This window comes from Macrobrachium nipponense, chromosome 15 (genome assembly GCF_015104395.2).
Source record: "Macrobrachium nipponense isolate FS-2020 chromosome 15, ASM1510439v2, whole genome shotgun sequence".
Classification (NCBI taxonomy): Eukaryota; Metazoa; Arthropoda; class Malacostraca; order Decapoda; family Palaemonidae; genus Macrobrachium; species Macrobrachium nipponense.
Genome location: NC_087208.1, coordinates 56,690,299 through 56,708,361, shown reverse-complemented (window position 1 = coordinate 56,708,361; position 18,063 = coordinate 56,690,299). Strand labels below are relative to the sequence as shown.

The following is an 18,063-nucleotide window of genomic DNA, read 5'->3' as shown; positions in this document are numbered from 1 at the left end:
TTTTTTTTCTTTCACATCACCAGAAATTTGAAAACAGCAGTGATGGGAAAGAATAAAACCTCTATCAGGCATCTATGCATCGCCAAACGAGACTGGGCAGCATAAAAATCACAACAGAGTAATGTCATTAGCCTAATGAGCACCTGAAACGCCAGACATATTTTTCAGCTGTTGTTGACATTTGCGTTCTTGAATAAAAACAATAAACAAGGCCTTTTTTCCCGCCCCTATTTCAGTAACTTATTTTCTATGAGCCTACCTACGCTCATTACAAACCTCGATACTGCTTTGGTACTATATATAGCTATATGGTCAAATTTTGCTTGTAAATGTTACTGCAGTAGTAGGTACCGTACTTCTTTAAGTGATATGTTATGATGTCATGTCTAACTTTCATTTGAATTGCCAAGACTTTTCATGTCTAGCATTCCCAAAATGTCCTAACAACTGTGAAGACATTTCACAACAATACTTCCAGAAACTTCTGCATGGATCTCATAGTACTCGGTTTACATCTCATAGTACTAGGTTTTTACAGTACTACCAGCAACAGACTCAACTGCACAGCCAATAAACCAAGTCAACATGCATGAACAATTTCCCGCTTCCCTTTAGTGTAATTCACATTTCTCTAAACGCAGCAAGGAACGTGTCACACGCCGTCATATTCATTTATTGCTGTTTTACTGCAGTCCGTATTCATCGGCATTCCACGAGGAAACGATGGCTCCCTCTACTCCGCGAACTGTTGACACGAAGGCTAGGCTACATGGAAGTAAGGTACACAGCGGGAGGCAGTGCCCCGTTAAATTGAGCTGATGTGATTACACGATAAGCAAGTGCATACCTGTGTGTGTCTCTGATGAAGTTCTACGAGTATCTAACCTTATTTTGAAGTCTGAGCAAATCAAAGGATGCCGGCAGTGAATTTACTGCAAGGGAGAGATAACAGGGCGCATGTACTCTATCTAAAACACAATCATTGAAATATTTTACAAGTCAATACCATCTTCCCTCATTCTCTCTCTCCTCTCTCGTTCCCTTTCTCTCTCTCGTGCAAATATGTTACGTACGTGTGTGATGTATATATAAATTATATATATATATATATATATATATATATATATATATATATATATATACTTACTTTATCTTCCCGCCACTGGCCAGTGGCATAAGGCTGATACAGTTCCTCTCCATCTGTCTCTATCCCGAGCCATTTCCCTCGCTTCCTCTAAGTTTTGGATTTCATCCTCAAGATCCCTGACAATTATGTCTATCCACCTCGTTCTTGGTCTACCCAGCGGTCTTCTTCCTATTTGTACTGCTCTCAGTGCTCTCCTGGGGTCTCTATTCTCTTCCATCCTCTCAACATGTACTGACTGGCCTTTGCCTCAATCTCACCCTGATGTCTTCATTTCTAACATAATCATCCCATTTAATGCCAAGTATTCTTCTCAGCAGCTTCATCTCAAAAGCATCCAACTTTTTCTCCTCTGTTCTGGTCAGTGCCCAGGTGGACGAGCCATACATCAGGACTGGTAGTACTACTGCATTGAATATTCTCATCTTAGTTCTCAAGCTGATTTCATGCCTCGACCAAACGTTTTTTTCTCAGAACCTCAAAAGCTCTTGCTTGCTGCCTAGTTTTCTTCTTTGTATATCTTTATATACATATATATATATATATATATATATATATAATATATATATATATATATATATATATATATATATGTAGAATCTAACAGCTTTAATTACTTGTTTTCATGCATATAGCCTGTGAATGTTTGTGGCAAGATTAAAGAGCAAAGAAGACTCTTCCTTCAAACTGGGTACATTGCAGCGGAGTTTACTGGGCCACTGATTATGCATATGAATGAAAAATTGCACTATGATGCAAGTACATAAAGGTGACAAGCTCTATGAGTCTCGAAATGTGATGGGGAAAGGGCCAGATCACTGACTAAGATTGCCTTTGATGCCATATAACAGAGGATGAAGTTGAATGGATAAACCACTCCAATAAACACAAATATATTTCAGATATATTCTGCCAACATTATGCTTGAATGAAGAACAGTATTTGTAACTTCTAAACAATACACCTAATTTGTACATACCATACAGCAATTTACAACCATGCTGCCTTCCCAGAAGTGTGAAGTGATATAAACTGATGAAAACCTCAAAACTAACATAATAAAATCTCTTGTGAGATTAACTTCAGACAACTCAAGATGATGAAAAACTTGCCACCTTGAAAATATAAAAAAAAAACATTGTGATTTAGAATATAAAATTTAGGCCCAAAGTCAAGCACTGGGACCTATGAGGTCATTCAGCTATGAAAGGAAAATTGAAAGTCAAAAGGTTTTAAAAGTGTGACAGGAGGAAGACCTTGAAGTTGTAAAAAGAAACAATTGCTAGGAGAGGGTGGAAAGTAAAATGGAAGAAAGAGAATAAGAACAGAAGTACGAAAGAGAATATGAACAGAAGTACAGTAAAAGGTGCCAAAGGGATGCTGCAAACAACCTTAAGTAATGCGTACAGTACACCGTATGAAGTGCGATGATGGCACTACCTCCCTTCAGGAAAAATAAAAGATTAACAACAGGCAAGTTAGTCCAAGCAAAACATTCTAAAAAAAAATCTAGCTGTGTCTACAGAAAGAATCCATTCATTATTGGCTATCATATCTGAGACTGAGCTAATCTCAATTACTGCTCAAGAAAGTTATCTTTCTGATAAATAATCTATCAGAGTAAAGCTTTGGAAATCTCACTTTCCTTCACCCAGAGAGTATGATTACACAGGCCATTCCTGTTTCAATTAAAATACAAAAATATTACTCTTATGCAGCATCGCCATTAACCCCTTAAATTTCATATGACAAAGATGCTCTGCTTCATCTAATCCTACTTTCAAAATCTGGATGGCATCAGATTGCACAAACATTCCTCTAGAGAAAATTCAAAGAGAATTACATAGAAATAAGCTTTTCCCATGTCCTAAAAAAATTGGTAAATAAACTCTATTTCTTGTAACCACTGTATGCACTCATGAATTATGTTCGTCTTTGCTGTGTCCATATTCTAAGCTACTTTTCTAAGTTGTGTTGCTAATGAAAATATAAAAAATTACAATTAAAAAGCAAAATACAATAAAGGAGGAATTACAGAAGCACAAAAATTGTCTAATATTTTTTTACCACATTACACAACAACATTTATCTATTTATTCTTCACAACATATCAAACTTGAGGTGGTCATTAAGTGCGTGAATATACAGGCAGTCCCTGGGTTACGACGGGTTCGGGTTACGGCGCTCTGAGGTTAAGGCGCTTCTCAATTATATTCATTAGACATTATTTCCAAGGTTATGACGCATGTTCCAGGGTTACGACGCCTACAACACTCATCTGGCAGATGAAATAAGACACCAAAAATGCAAAATAATCAACATTTGAAGTTTTTTTTTAATGAAAAATGCAATAAGAATGCAGTTTACATAGTTTTCAATGCACCAAAAGCATTAAAGTAAGGTTTTCTTAGGATTTTTTATGATGTTCCGGCTTAGGACAATTTTCGGCTTACGAAGCGTCTCAAGAACGGAACCGCTGCCGTAACCTGGAGACTGCCTGTATATAAATATTATTACTACGTATCATTAGCCAAGCTCCATCTCTAGTTGGAAAAGCAGAATGCTACAAACCCATGGGTTATAAACTCATAATATGAAAGCAGACCAGCAAGGATTAAAAAAATAAAAAGAGAAAAATAAACTAAAAAGGAGGAAAAAACAAGTACATTAAACAACAAACAATGGTAATGAGATTCATGTGTCTCCCTTCAACTAATAAAGCATTTGAAACAAGTATGAACATTGAATTTTAATCCAGTTACATCATTATAAAGACCGTTCCATGATTTAGTCACAACTGAAAACTTTCAAGAAAACTGTGGTACTGAACATTCCAGAAGAGGCAAAACTGTTAAACTTAGCAGATATTATACTTGGAAGATCTGGATGCAAAAGAATGATCAGCATCACTAGAAATTCAACAGCCTGCTCAATTACCTTACTGAAACCTACTAACACTGTCTATTTATCAGACATTGATCATAAGACAAGAATTTCAAGAAGAGGAGCCAATATGAATGAAATAAGGGTGAGATAAAAATTCCTGTCCGATTTAAGATGTGAGTTCGCAGCTAAAGGCCATATTTAACATACGTACTGCACAAGAAACAAAAATCTCCTCAGGATAAACTGCCCTCCAATATTCTTGAAAGACACTCTCAGGATACTACTAATTTCTGTGTGTGTGTGTGTTCTCAAAAGTGAATTTACAATCCAGAATGAAACATAGCATTTTAATTGTTGCAAGTAGTTAAAAGAAACACTCAATGACAAGATTCGTTAGGGGGGTTCAATGTCCTAGGCACATTGATAATCATACTTTGAGTTTTATTCAAGTTTACCTTCTACTCATAATTTGTACCATGCATAAACAGTAAAAAATATATGTTGAGTATCCTCATGTAAACACTCCTATTAGAAGTAATTAAGTAGTAAGCAAGTCCTTGGAAAGAAGTCCACAGTCTTGTTGAAGAGCAATCACAAAAAATATCTAGAAATAGATATTGAAACTATTGCAAAGCCAAATACCTACATTAAAATGCAAACGCATACAAAGTAAATACAGTATAATCAGGCTTCCGAGGAACTTCATGGGAAACTGGGCAATTGACAAGGATGATTTATATATATATCTATAAGGATAACAGATCAATAAGTCAATACAAATACTACTAGGTCATCGAAAGTTACAGTTCTTAATGTACATAGCTGTGCAAATAAGATCATTTTGGACCCACAACATATCCATGTACAGTAATGTTCCTATGAAAAGCTAACTGCACATCAGCACCATAAAGTCCTCACATCCATATGGTTACTGTGAATGTCACATCATATCAAATGAAGAAGAGCAAGAAACAAAACTTAATAACCCTGGCATCCTGGTAACATTACAAACAGGGCATTTAGTTGGCCCAATACTTCAGAACTAAACGGATGAAAGGATCACTTTCACTCAATATATTACCATCACCACAGGACCTAAACAGAATGTTCAGTGAAGTCTCTCCAGTGGTGCAAGTTTTTCATATTCTACATCAAATCTCAAAGAACTTCTGTCATTTAGAGAAGTTCATCCATGCGAGGATGCCCAATGCGAGAATAAGTACAGTACTGTACTGTACATGTTATGCTCCTTGTCTCTAATAAAATGAATGATAGAACAAATTTCCATAACTGCAAGAAAGGCCATTAAGAGCTGCTTCACATACCCCAATGCATCTGTAAGACTCTCACTGTCATAGGGGATACTAGCAACTGCATTTCTCATCATGATTCATATTCTGTAGCCATCTTGCAGCTGCATATGGTATATATAGAATACATTACAAAACCAGTGTATCAAACCTTTCCACAAGTAGTCTGTATCAGAAACATTATTTTCTTCAAAAAATTTAATCACAATAAGAGTAGAGTACGTATACCTCAAACTCCTTTTACTGTACAAGAAGCACTGGTAAAATATCTTCGACTTTAAGGGGTTGATTTAATGATGACCAACTATCAACAGCAGCTTTATGTGTGTCAATATCTGTCAACTACAATGGCCTTACTTCTCAAAAATGAAAATTTTTTTCCTAAGAGTGGTGTTGTGACTGAATCCACACCTTCCAAGGGCAAGGCCAAGTTTGAGTTCACACCATACAACACAGTCCGAGTCCAGACTGTCTATTTTTGCATCAGTCCATGCTTAGGTGGCAACATCTAAATCTAAGCGCAAGCTTAAGCTACATACTAAAAGTTGGGTTTTAGATTTCTATTGAGATCAATCAATGACTCAAAGGGCCACTAATTGAAGAAATTTACCCAGACCAAATAAATGCTTGTAACGGAAATGACAGAAATTAAGAGCCTCTTACATTCTTTGATTTTCACGCTGAGAAGCAAATGCCACTTATCTTACAGATCTAAGAATGTACTAAATAGAAGACTACATACTTCAACTTAACTGATTAATGTCTATGCAGCTTCATAGCATTAAAAAAAAAAAATAAATAAATAAAAAAAAAAAAAAAAAAATAAAAAACTAGTCTCCATAAAACAAAATACAGCATGATACATCCAAAGATAATTTCTCACCATCTCTTCCAGTTAATGTAAGGTTTAGTTTATGTATATACTACTTGAAATAATTGTGACAGTAAATTTTCAAAAACATTGTGAGTCGATCTTGGTGCTGCAAACACATTTCAAATGCAAAAAACAGATGCGTACTTTATTAAATCAAAAGCAACTACATGTGGACCTTTCCAAGGTTTGTGTAAACAACGCTAATAACATTAATAGCTTACCCTTCAAAATTTAGATCCTCAAAAGTATCATGATACAGGTGCAGCACATTTGAACTTCCAATTATCTGATAAAATATAAACTGTGACAATTGTCCTGCCATGAGGATTCAGCTCTCATTAACATTTAAGCATCCTTAAAATTTCATATGCATATATCTGGGGTATAATTTCGATCATGAAGATAACAGATAACCTAATGTCTTCCTCGTCCTTCAAATGCACGTCAAATATATAACTGCCGCAGCAATGTACACAAAAACTACACAAACTCACACAACACAATCTACATGAGCCCTGGTCCTTGCATGGGTTAAATCTCAGATCATGAGTCTGACTGCTAAAGCAGCCCTGATCACTGCTCCTAGTACTGTACTGATAAGACTCAGGTTTTCTTGTTATTTATGACTGATGATAGTCATGATACCCAGATTAATATTATAACTGTAATAACCTCTTACTTAATGAAAGTTATTTTCTTCAGATCAAGACAGTAATATCTCTCACATCCCGGAGAACACAAACATTAAATTCAGTAATGTTTTCACTACCAAAGTTCTAGAAAGATGTTCCTCTAGAAAAACCACAAGATACAGGCAGTCCCCGGGTTATGACAGGGGTTCCATTCTTGAGACACGTCGTAAGCCGGAACATTGTCAAAAATCCTAAGAAAACCTTACTTTTAATGCTTTGGGTGCATTGAAAACTATGTAAATTGCATTCTTATTGCATTTTTCACCAAAAAAAACTTCAAATATTGATTATTTTGCATTTTTGGTGTCATTTCTTCTGCCAGATCAGCATTGTAGGCGCCGTAACCCTGGAAATAATTTCTGATGAATATAATTGAAAAGCGCCTTAACCTCGGAACGTCGTAAGCCGAACCCGTCGTAAACCGGGGACTGCCTGTACAGTCTAAACTAGCAAAGATAGTTGGCCTCAATTACAGGAGACGGCAGACAAGGGAAGAAGGGGAAAGGCAATGAGTTGCATCAGGTGTAGGCCCAGTTGGTTGAAAGACACATCTAAAGCAGGAAGCTCTTTCACCATATCCAATGAGCAAGGGGTCAGAGCTGATGAGCCAAAGCTTGACAAGCTAAAATTATGTAAATAAACTGCTAGATTGGAAGACCATTACACGAGAGAAGGTAATTCAACTTATCTATAAAAAATATCCACATATGAAATACATCATGCCCTATAGCAAAACAAGCAAACTGCTCTTGACAATACAAAGGGGGCTCTGTAAAAGAACAGACTTAATCATCAATAAGAATATACAGGCAGTCCCAGGTTACAGTGGGGGTGCTGTTCCCAGCACGGCGTTGTTAACCGAAAATCGCCTTAACCCGAATCATCATAATTATAATGGGAATAAATAGCACTTACAGCGCTGTTATAGCACTGCACGTCCAGGTTACAGCGCCGTAAGCGAGGTAATGGTGCCATAAATCCACTTACAGCGATGAAAAATTGCGGTTAGCAGTGCCATATGTCTGGAACAACATAACACGGGGACTGCCTGTACACAGTACTTCAATCCAATCATATATATAAGCACACATAAAGCACATAAATTTGCTATGAACTGAAAATGTTCTAGCTTTAGAATCAAACTATGCTATTATTCCTAATATACTGTATAGTTAGCACTTACTGACACAAGACAACCCAAAATGCCTAACACTGTACACAATCTAAAAACATTGGCATTACTAATCCAAAATGCCTAACACTGTACACAATCTAAAAACATTGGAAAATAAAAGAAAACCTATCATTAGCTGGAGAAAAATGAGTATACTCCTTGTTGTACTTTTTAGAATTCTCTGTATTGCATGAGCAAAAACTAATGAAATAAATTGATTAAATTATTTAAATGAATTAGGCGAGCTGGAAAATTAATAAGAAAAAAGTGGATATCAGTGAGCAGTAAGTGGAGGTACTGGAGGCCCAAGGAACCACAGGCAATGAGCAAGGAATCTGGCTGACTGCTGGTTTCTTTCTGATTTTAATCTGAATGAGGACTGAAGTGTTTGTGTGACCTGGAAATAAGTTACGTATTATTGTTTGACTGACCAAAAATAAGTTAATTATTGTTTGTTTAACCAAGAAATAAGATAAATAAGTTAATTATAAGTAGAGGTAATAAATTTGTTGTTAAATATACAGTACAATAGTTCTTAACTCCAATTGCAAGTATTGTTCTAAAAACAAATGAAATTTCTTTAAAATGCCACTAGAAAAATGGAATCATGAAACTGGTGAAAAATATGTACAAATTATCATTTATGAATACAGTACTGCAGTTATTTTGTAATGGAAAAGTCCAGATAAGCATTCAAAATGCTACTTATGCAGAAGTGATAAATTACAGAGTTCAACTAATGCATTCTCTCACTCCCCAGTTGCCTACATGAATTGCATGCTGCTACACCCCCACTGCTTGCCCAGTTAGTTCACACTGAAATCCATCAAAGCCAACTTTATTCCCACTAAACAATGGCTACAGGTCATACAAACTGTTATACAGCAAAAGAAAACGATAAACGATGCATTTCCTTTCACGCTGTTGGTTAAGTTTAACGCATGAGTTGCATTCAGACAAGGTTTTTTTTTTTTTTTTTTTTTTTTTTTTTTTTTTTTTTTTTTTTTTTTTTTTTTTTTTTTGACAAGTTGAAAAAGAATGTTTTGCTCAAAGTCTGCAAGGCATGAATGGCCATCTACAGATGCACCTGCATACAACTGGTACCAATTGGTTGAGAGAGCATGAGAATTTGGATGGACTGAAATTTGGTTATGGGATAAATTTCCTGAAAAAATGGTCTATACAATATTCTCTTATGGAAATGCATATTTACACCCTATGCATACAGAATTTCCAAAAATTTTTATGAAATTTTCATGCGTGCTCAGCCATAGACTATAGGTGGTAATTATCGCCTCACGTTCAATAAAGGGAAAGACTAGATTTAGGTGAAATACATCCCAACTAAGCTAAAAAGTCATAAATCACAGAGTGAAGTACAGGGTGCAACCAACCATAACCTTCCTTAACATAACATAACAAAAAGCGACCAGGAGGCTTTGTCCCCAAGACATCCCTACCACCCTGACCTAACCTAAGGCACCATTAAGCTCAGAGACAATAATTCTTTAGAAATAATAGCTTGCTTAGCCTATTTGTTATTTAGCCTATCCTTGGGCTTACTGACACTGCTATTATCCTGGGTTACATTTCCTATGAGGGAAAATAGATCAAGGTTAAAAATCAGATAGGATGGTCACTAACCCTAACCTGACAGAATTCTAGTAGGTACTATTTTATATTTCCTCTCAATCTAGAATCCTGGTTCTCTTTATATACTGCATGAAGATAGGAAGAAAACAAAAACAAGTGAAATATAAAAATACATCACAACTAACTTAAAAGAGTTAAAAGTCAAAGGGTGAAACATACGGCGCAACCATACAAAACCTCCCTTAACATAATAACAAAAAGCGATGTGTTCTACCAGATCAAGGAGGCTTTGTTTCCTAGACATCCCTGACCTAACCTAGGGTACCATGAAGCTCAGAGAGAATATCTACTTAGCCTATTTGTCATTTAGCCTACACTCGGACTAAGTGACAACTGATATTAACAGAACAGACAGCAATGCTGCTTCAATGTTTAAGTGACAAAATCAACCTACACTGTATGTGTGTGTGTGTGTGAGAGAGAGAGAGAGAGAGAGAGAGAGAGAGAGAGAGAGAGAGAGAGAGAGAGAGAGAGAGAGAGAGAGAGAGAGAGAGAGCGCACTTCCAGCAATTTATTTTCATTTCTGCCAAGAAGGATGTTTTTCTTTACAGTCCATCTTTATCTGTCAGAATTATTATATGAAAACTGACACTCTGTACATGATTCATTATACGTAGTTACAGTGCCATTGACAAAACTGCTTTTATCCAAAAATAAAACAGCAAATGTTGGCGCGCATAACCAAAAAATAAACTCAAGTCAATAATTAGAACATAAAAGTGATTCCTGCTTGACAGCCAGACAGTCTAACTATAGACCTCAGCGAAAGCATTAGTTGAGGGGTTAGAGCTGGGTAGGGTAGACAAGAAGCACTTTTGGCAATCACTGTGACGCAGTGAGTCAAGGTCCTTGACCTGGCCATGGCATACTAATCCATTAATTGCATTAATAAAAACAATAATGTAAGTACTATCCACAAGAATATCTACAACAATAAGGATCACAGTTACCAACCACCAGCATACTTACAGTATAAAGTTATAACAGAAATTTAATAAACACCTCAAAATACTATGCACTACATTAATTACACCGAACATTTATTCATGCGAGTGAAAAAATATACGAAAAACAAAAGATCACGACATTACTTTAGAGACCCTGAGATCCCCTAACAGAAAACTGGGGGAAGTAGGCCTATGTAAAGCTAGCCCTGAAAATGAAGAATGCTGTTTTCCTGAAAAGCGATAGATATCAAAGCTGATAGCATGGCTCTGCCTCAGTTAAAAAGAAAAAGAAATGAAAGGGGGAGGGTTATAAGTAAAGTGGAAATATTTTGTAATATCTAGTTTGGGAGGGTTTTAGTAAAGCAGAAATATTTTGTAATAACATCTAGGGTAGATCTAGGTAATAACTGCGTCAGGCATTTTTTTGGAAATTACAGTTTCCTATAGAATTTAGGTTGCTTATTAAGAATTTACTGTTATTTTTGGGAGGTCGACTGTAATCAACCCCCAGGGGCTGATACTAAACACGGCAAAATACATTTGACGCCCCAATCCCTAGTGGCTGTCATATTCCCAGGAACCATCCTTGCAGTACATGCCTAGAAATACCGTAGTACCTAGTTTGGAATCATCTCTAATTTTGGGGCGTTATTTTGCGGACAATAAGTAAAATAAACATTCTGAAATACTATCAAACAAATTAAAACTAAAGATGATTGAAATGGTAAAAAACAAGGAAATAAAGCCCTGCGTCTCACACGAATAATGTAGTGTGCCCGCAACTGTGTTTGTGGAGTGAGCGCTTAGGAACCAGGACATAAATTATAGTACTGCCTTCTCAATATTCAATCAGCAAAAAATGAAAAAATACAGAACATGTGACAAAACCTGATCAATAGTATAGAAATATACAGAACAACAGGAATACATATAGAAAAATACAGATTACTGCTAGTAAAATGCAACAAATATATTAAGTTACCCCATGAATTAAAAGATGTGAAAACTAAACGACACTTATGAAAAAACAAGAAATATTCCTGCCCAGATGCAACACAGAAGAACAAATTAATCACAACTGACATAAATATGAGGCTCATTAGATGAGCCATATGAGGGCTGATAGACAGGCCTCCAGAAATGAATCTGGCTGGTAATGATAAGCTGCAATTTAAGGTTAGGCTAGTGTTCCTATTAAAGGTGCATCTGTCCCCTATAAAATCAATGTAGTACTTTAATGAAGCCACCTCACCTGTCATATTCTGCATTGTCATGGTCGCAGCGTTCATCCTTGTGTTCCTTCCAGCTGTCTCCATGCTTGCACGTTGTGACGAGCACAATGTCCCGTTCATTGTGGAGGTGATATAAGCTGTTGCGCGTCTCGCTGCCGATGCCGTACACGTAACGCTTCCCTTTGAAAGCCAAGAGGTACTTTTTGGTCCCTGGGAATTTATTGGAGTCCAGGTAGCCGTCGTCACCGCCTCGCTCTGGATGGCTCTTGTAAAACAGAGGCAGAGATATATCAAATCCTGGCCTGAAATTCTCCAAGGATATGCTGGCTTTTGCAAGGATGGCTTTTCCAACATCAAATCCCAAGTCTTCTGTGTAGTCCGGCCAAGTGCCCGAGTACAGATTAAATATTATGTGATTCTGCCCGTTATTCCACAACGGCAGCCGCTGCACCCTCGAAGGCATGTTGCGAACGTAGTCTTTACTGAGGGAATCGCGATCCAGGGTGTCCAGACTTAACACAAAGATACAGGCTCGACTTGGATCCGACGTGTGGTAGTTCGAGTCCTGTATGACGTTGAGCACTTTCATGTAACTGCTGCTCGGCGGTACATTGTCATCCACCGGATACACGTACACCTTCAAGTCTCTATCACAGCGAGTAAAATCGAAGCACGTCTCCATCCTGCAGTCCAGGAAGGAGAACGCCTCACTCTTCTCACCACTGGGAGTCCTGCGATTCCTAAGCCTAGGGTTGGGGGAGATGTCCTCGTCCTGCAGGACGTCAGAGTCCTCCGAGTAACTGGACAGCCGCTGGTACCACTTACTCTGCTGCTGCACCTTGAAGTGGTGGTAGCCTATGTAGCCCACCGACAGGAACGCGCAGCAGCTGAACAGGAGGAGGTACCGTTTCTTCGCCTTCATGGCTCTCGACGCGGGTGCCTCCGAGGGAGGAGGGAAGAGGGGAGCTACTTACTCTGGGGTGGTGTCGGTGTCGTCGTCAGTCAGGAGCCTCCGGCGGGCAAACGTCAACATGCTCCTCCTCAGGGGTGAAGAACCACTAGGCTAGGCTACGAGACCTACCCCAGCAGTGACATTTAGGTACTCACACGCTTTCGACGCGGGCCTTAGATCACAGTGCAAAAGCGACCCCGCCGTTTTACCTGCCATCCATGACAACGCCAAAGAGAGGGCGGCCGATCAATCACGCACAGACAACACAACAACAACAATTATAATAATAATATATGGCACTACGCTACCTACAGCCTTTATAGGGATCACATTTCTGCCTTCACGCTTTTCTTATCCATTTCCCTGCCATTTCGACTGAACGGGCGACACTTCCACGGCATCTCGGAGTAATGCATAAGGTCACATTTTTCGCAAATTGCGCGAACGGGGCATTTTTGGGACGAAATTGAAGGCTGAGAGGAGCAAGGTGGCTTGTAAGGGACCTTCACAGAACGCGACTCAGCACACCACTGAGAGACTGAGAGTGTCATCAACAAATCCTGACAGCGATGCAAATCCCACGGCGGAAAACTAGCCGGGAGAATGTAGCTATTCCAGCGAAAACTCGCCGGCGTTAACCGTCTTCTTTCAAGGAACGAGGCTGTTGCATTGTAAGATGGATCTAAATTAAACACATTTTCAAAATATAAATGAATGTTTACGGACTATAATATTACTAACTTACGACTGATTAATATTGCTAAGAATAAAATCATTTAAACCCCATAAACATAACCGCAGCATATAGCCAACTGACAACCTAATAAACTTTCTGAAACATGAAAAGTCTTATACTTATCTAATACGGATTTGGTTATACGTCCATTCACAGCCTCAGGTGTTACTTTTAAATGTTAAATACAAAGAGCTTTTTATTCGTAGTAATATAAGGGAAAAGGAAAAATTGTTTGGCTATATTCAAGAACACCGGTGGCGGTTTTCTCGCTAAAGCAGCGTTACTATGTAAGACATCTGGTGGTAGCAATAAGAACTATTCAACCATGACATCATAAACACATCGGTGACGTAGAAACAAAACATAACGTCAGAAGATCGGATACTTGAAAAGAAAGAAAAAAACAATAACACCGATAAGAAGTCTGAATCTTGATAATGTTGTGGGGGTAAATGACCAAAGGCTAACGAGTAAATAAGACGTGTTACTAGCATTGTAAATATAATGCAGAGAAATGTGTGCATAAGTTGCTGGCATTTTAATATGATTGATTTGAGGAAAAAGTTTCGAAAAACTGTCAAATCCAATTATCGCATATTCATTTAATCTGATAATATCAGAAAGTAAAACGAATATTAATTAGTTTTTAAAATATTTATATAATCAGCGTTATGAGCTGAATTTATATGCGACCTCTGAGTAGGTATGTTTGTTTACACAGGCGATAAATAACTGCTAACGAAAATAAGCATCTGTGTAAATTATCATTCTATAATGCCTCTCCAAGGGCATAACGTGCTGTCATAATGTCTCCATTTTCTTATGAAATGTTACATTGTTGGAAATGAATCTTGCTAAATGACATTTCTTAATCCTCATTTGTATTCTAGCCTCCAACAATTTAGTGATAAGTCTGTGTATTGTCACCACTAAGTTGACGGTGGATATCATATCAGTTTCTTGAGTACGGTGGCGAGAGAAGATTTAATCTGATAAATGCCAGGGCTTGAAAATTAGCCTCGAGATTAATCATCACTCATACTGTCTAATCTGCTCCTTTGGGCTGAAATGTATTCTGGGCGAGTGAAGCAACGAAAAAATGAATATTCTCGCCATACCTGAATTGCATTGCTGTTTTAATTAGTTCTTAAATTTAGTATGGGTGTCGTGAGAATATGCGATTTGTCATAACTGCACCACGTCAAGTGTTAGAAGTTTACTCATTTATAATTTTCGTTTAAGATGGAATTTGTTGTTTGCATTTTACACAAACATCGTCAAAACTATATTTAAAGGCCACTTGTTATATGATACAGTTATCTGACGATTCTGCGTTAAGTAATGATTCACCAAATTCGCGGATCACACTCGGAAACGTTTCTAGCTGTGGGGGTGAAAGACTGCTAATTCATATGCCAATGGAAAAGTTTTATCTATATAAAGGATCTGAGTTGCTTGGGAAATTATTTTATGAACTTTGTGGTGGTTTTGTTACGTTTGTAAACTATGCCACTGCTGTGATGTACCCACAGTTCTACTCATTCATACACACGCCCACCCACAAACGCTATCATTTGCTGCATAGTTGACTGCAACATAATCCTCTTTCCAACAGCCGAATGTGGACTACTTACGTAAAGCAGAGTTGCTTCAAATGCTTCCTCTCAGAGCGTAGTATCTATACCTGTCCTGAATTTTATCAACAAAGAATTCTGTTGTTAAATTTTGGTAGTGCTTCACATGTTATCTTGAATTTTTCTCGTCTCGGGATATCATAATAAACTATCAGAGTTCTACTTCTCGTCTCTGTATTTCCAAAGCTTTTTGACAGAGTACTGTTCTACACAGAGAATATTCACAGAACTCCTTTTACGTGTATTATTTGCGTCGCTTCATAGTTTCCTTGAAAAGGTTAAGTTGGGTGATCTTGCTTAACTATTTTTCAGAATATAAACAATAATAATCCTTTAATTGCACTACTTTTGGTCTTATTGTCACGTCTGTCTGTTCAGTTCAACAAACAACACTGCATTTTGCTGCTTACTGTTATCTAATGATTAGAGCCCGTCCTAGAGCCACTGTAGCTACTATACTGGTATAAGTACTCAGAGACAAACTACAATCCAAGAGAACACCTAAATCTCTGATTTTATATTTTATAAGTAATCTGCACTAGATTACTGAATGTCACTAAGGCCTCTTAAGTTATTTTACCCCTAATCAATATAAATTAGTTTTTACTTTTACTAATATCTATTTGCTATACTATTATCTGTTCCTTGACAATACTATGAATATTTGTATGCTCGATGTCGTTCACGTGAAGAATTTTAGCCCACATCTCATTTAATACATTTGAAAATCTTGTCTTATAGGTACTTTAAGTCCACTATTAACTGGAAAGTCTGTTCTTCAACTTTTTCTTTACGTTGTTCAGAGACAACGCTTTGAACTGAGTGCCCTTGGAACATGTATAACGTTGAGTTACTAAGGTGGGCCGTTACAGTGATTGTTCTCGAACGACGTCACCCTGGGTTTATTATTATTACTACTAATACTACTACTACTAGTCTACAAGTTACAACAGTAAACTATACATTACAATTGAACCATAAGAAGATTGGAAGTTTAGGCTAAGTCGTCAAACATTTAATTTTGTGTGACATCATTTAAGATGGAGTTGCCGACATTAATAAGAGGTCGATTGATATAGTTCATCTTATGGTAGGCTTAGTACCTAGCCTAATTCATTCTCCTTCACAGATCTACCTAGGCTAGTAGTACTAGGCTATAGGTAAAAGTTGATTTTTAACTTAACCTTACGCCCGTGTCAGACATTTTAGGGTTAGATTACCTACCATTTTACATTTTTGCATTTTGGACTTGAAAAGATTTGTGCTAAGTATAACGTATGACGTAAGTTTTATAAGGTTATGGATACTACTTTTAGCGATAGGCTAGTGTACCCCACCCTTAGGGCTATACTAGGCTAGGTAGTCATTCCTACCTCACAATTCGGGGGACCAAAGCGTGGCTAGATTTTTGGGTGGCTCTAGGTACTAAAAACACAAAAGGGAAATCAAGGATCTTTTTCCCTATGGTAGTCTATGGAAAATCTGAGGTTAGATTAGGTGGGGGTCCAGGCCTAGGTAAGAACCTGTCGTCTTAAGTTACCTAGGTTAAGTGGGGACCCCTCCTCCAAACTAGGTCCACACCCAGCACCTTGGTTAGGTTAGCTAGATGGTTGCTCCTCTCTAACAAGCTAAGGTAGGACCTAGGCCCCCCTAGGTCAGGTTAGGTGGGGCCTTTGGCTAAGTTAGGTTAGGTGGAGGGTCTAAGGGGATGAAACCTTACCTGTCACTCAAGACTCGCTGTTCTCACTGTGGTGACCCCAAATTGTATGATATGTAGGTATATAGGCTGAGGGTGTATTTTGCTATGTGTAAAAGTATATATTTGCTTTAAAACAAATGTCAGAAATATTCAGATGATAGACTAAGGCAATAATATAAGAAAATAATGTTTGCAAGTCCAAAATGCAAAAATGGTTTAAAGTAATATTGTCCGTTCCTCTGTTTTTCTGTGCTGTGAACAGTTTTGATGTTCATTTTGGTAGCAGGTTAAAAATTTTGGAGATACTGGACCCCATATAGGTGTCTTGCCATTATTGGACCACAGTGGGAAAGCTAGATTTTGGGTTAGGGGAATCATTTAACAAGTGAAATGTAAGGATATTTTAAGCCTTACCCTACCCAACCTTAGGTACCAGGTCCGTATGTGGGTGAGGCTTCATTGCTGGAATCCCTACTTAACTTTGGGTGCTTTAGATTAAAATTGGTAGGGTTGCAATCTAACCTTATCTTTCCTACGGCATGGGGTCCTTACCTGGTGGGTTGGCACAATCCCCCTACTTAACCTAACGTAGGACACGATGTCCTTCACTGTCTGGCAAGGTTCCCCTCCCCCAAACATTTATACTAACATAACCTAGGCTAAGTCACCAGGCCCTTACCTAGTGCATGGTCATTTTGAAAACATTTGGTAAACCTTACCTTAATTAGAATCAGGACTTGCCGAAATACCGTGAAGGTGTTCGAATATATCCATGTATTTCACTCATGTATTTTCCCGTCGTGGTTCCTTATAATTTTAAGTATTAATTTTAGGAGTTAAGGGTTTCCACTACCTGCACACTGCTGATTTGTTACAGAAATGAACATCAGTTAAGTTCTAAACACAAACGCACACAGAAAATTCAAATCAACTAAAATGATTTAAGGAACAAGAGTTATGTGTCTGCACCAAAGGAATCATGACTAAAACTGAAGTCAGTTTTTTCAAGCAATGCTGCCTGAATTCTTAAAGCCATTTAATTTAGTGAGTCTTAGAACAAAAGTATCTATTAGGTTTTTATAATTGTTAGTGGACAATTATGTAAATAAATAAAGACATTCCATAGTATA

General features: G+C 37.6%; 1 protein-coding gene across 1 annotated transcript in view; it reads right to left on the bottom strand.

Annotated features, from left to right (window-relative positions):
- Nucleotides 1–13,415, bottom strand: part of LOC135194969 (exostosin-1-like) — a 562,148-nt gene extending 548,733 nt beyond the window's left edge. Inside the window, exon 1 of the mRNA XM_064221213.1 lies at nucleotides 11,933–13,415. Within this exon, the coding sequence (XP_064077283.1) occupies nucleotides 11,933–12,834 (902 nt within the window). The 5' untranslated portion in view covers nucleotides 12,835–13,415. The remainder of the gene's footprint in view (nucleotides 1–11,932) is intronic.
- Nucleotides 13,416–18,063: the final 4,648 nt, after the last annotated feature.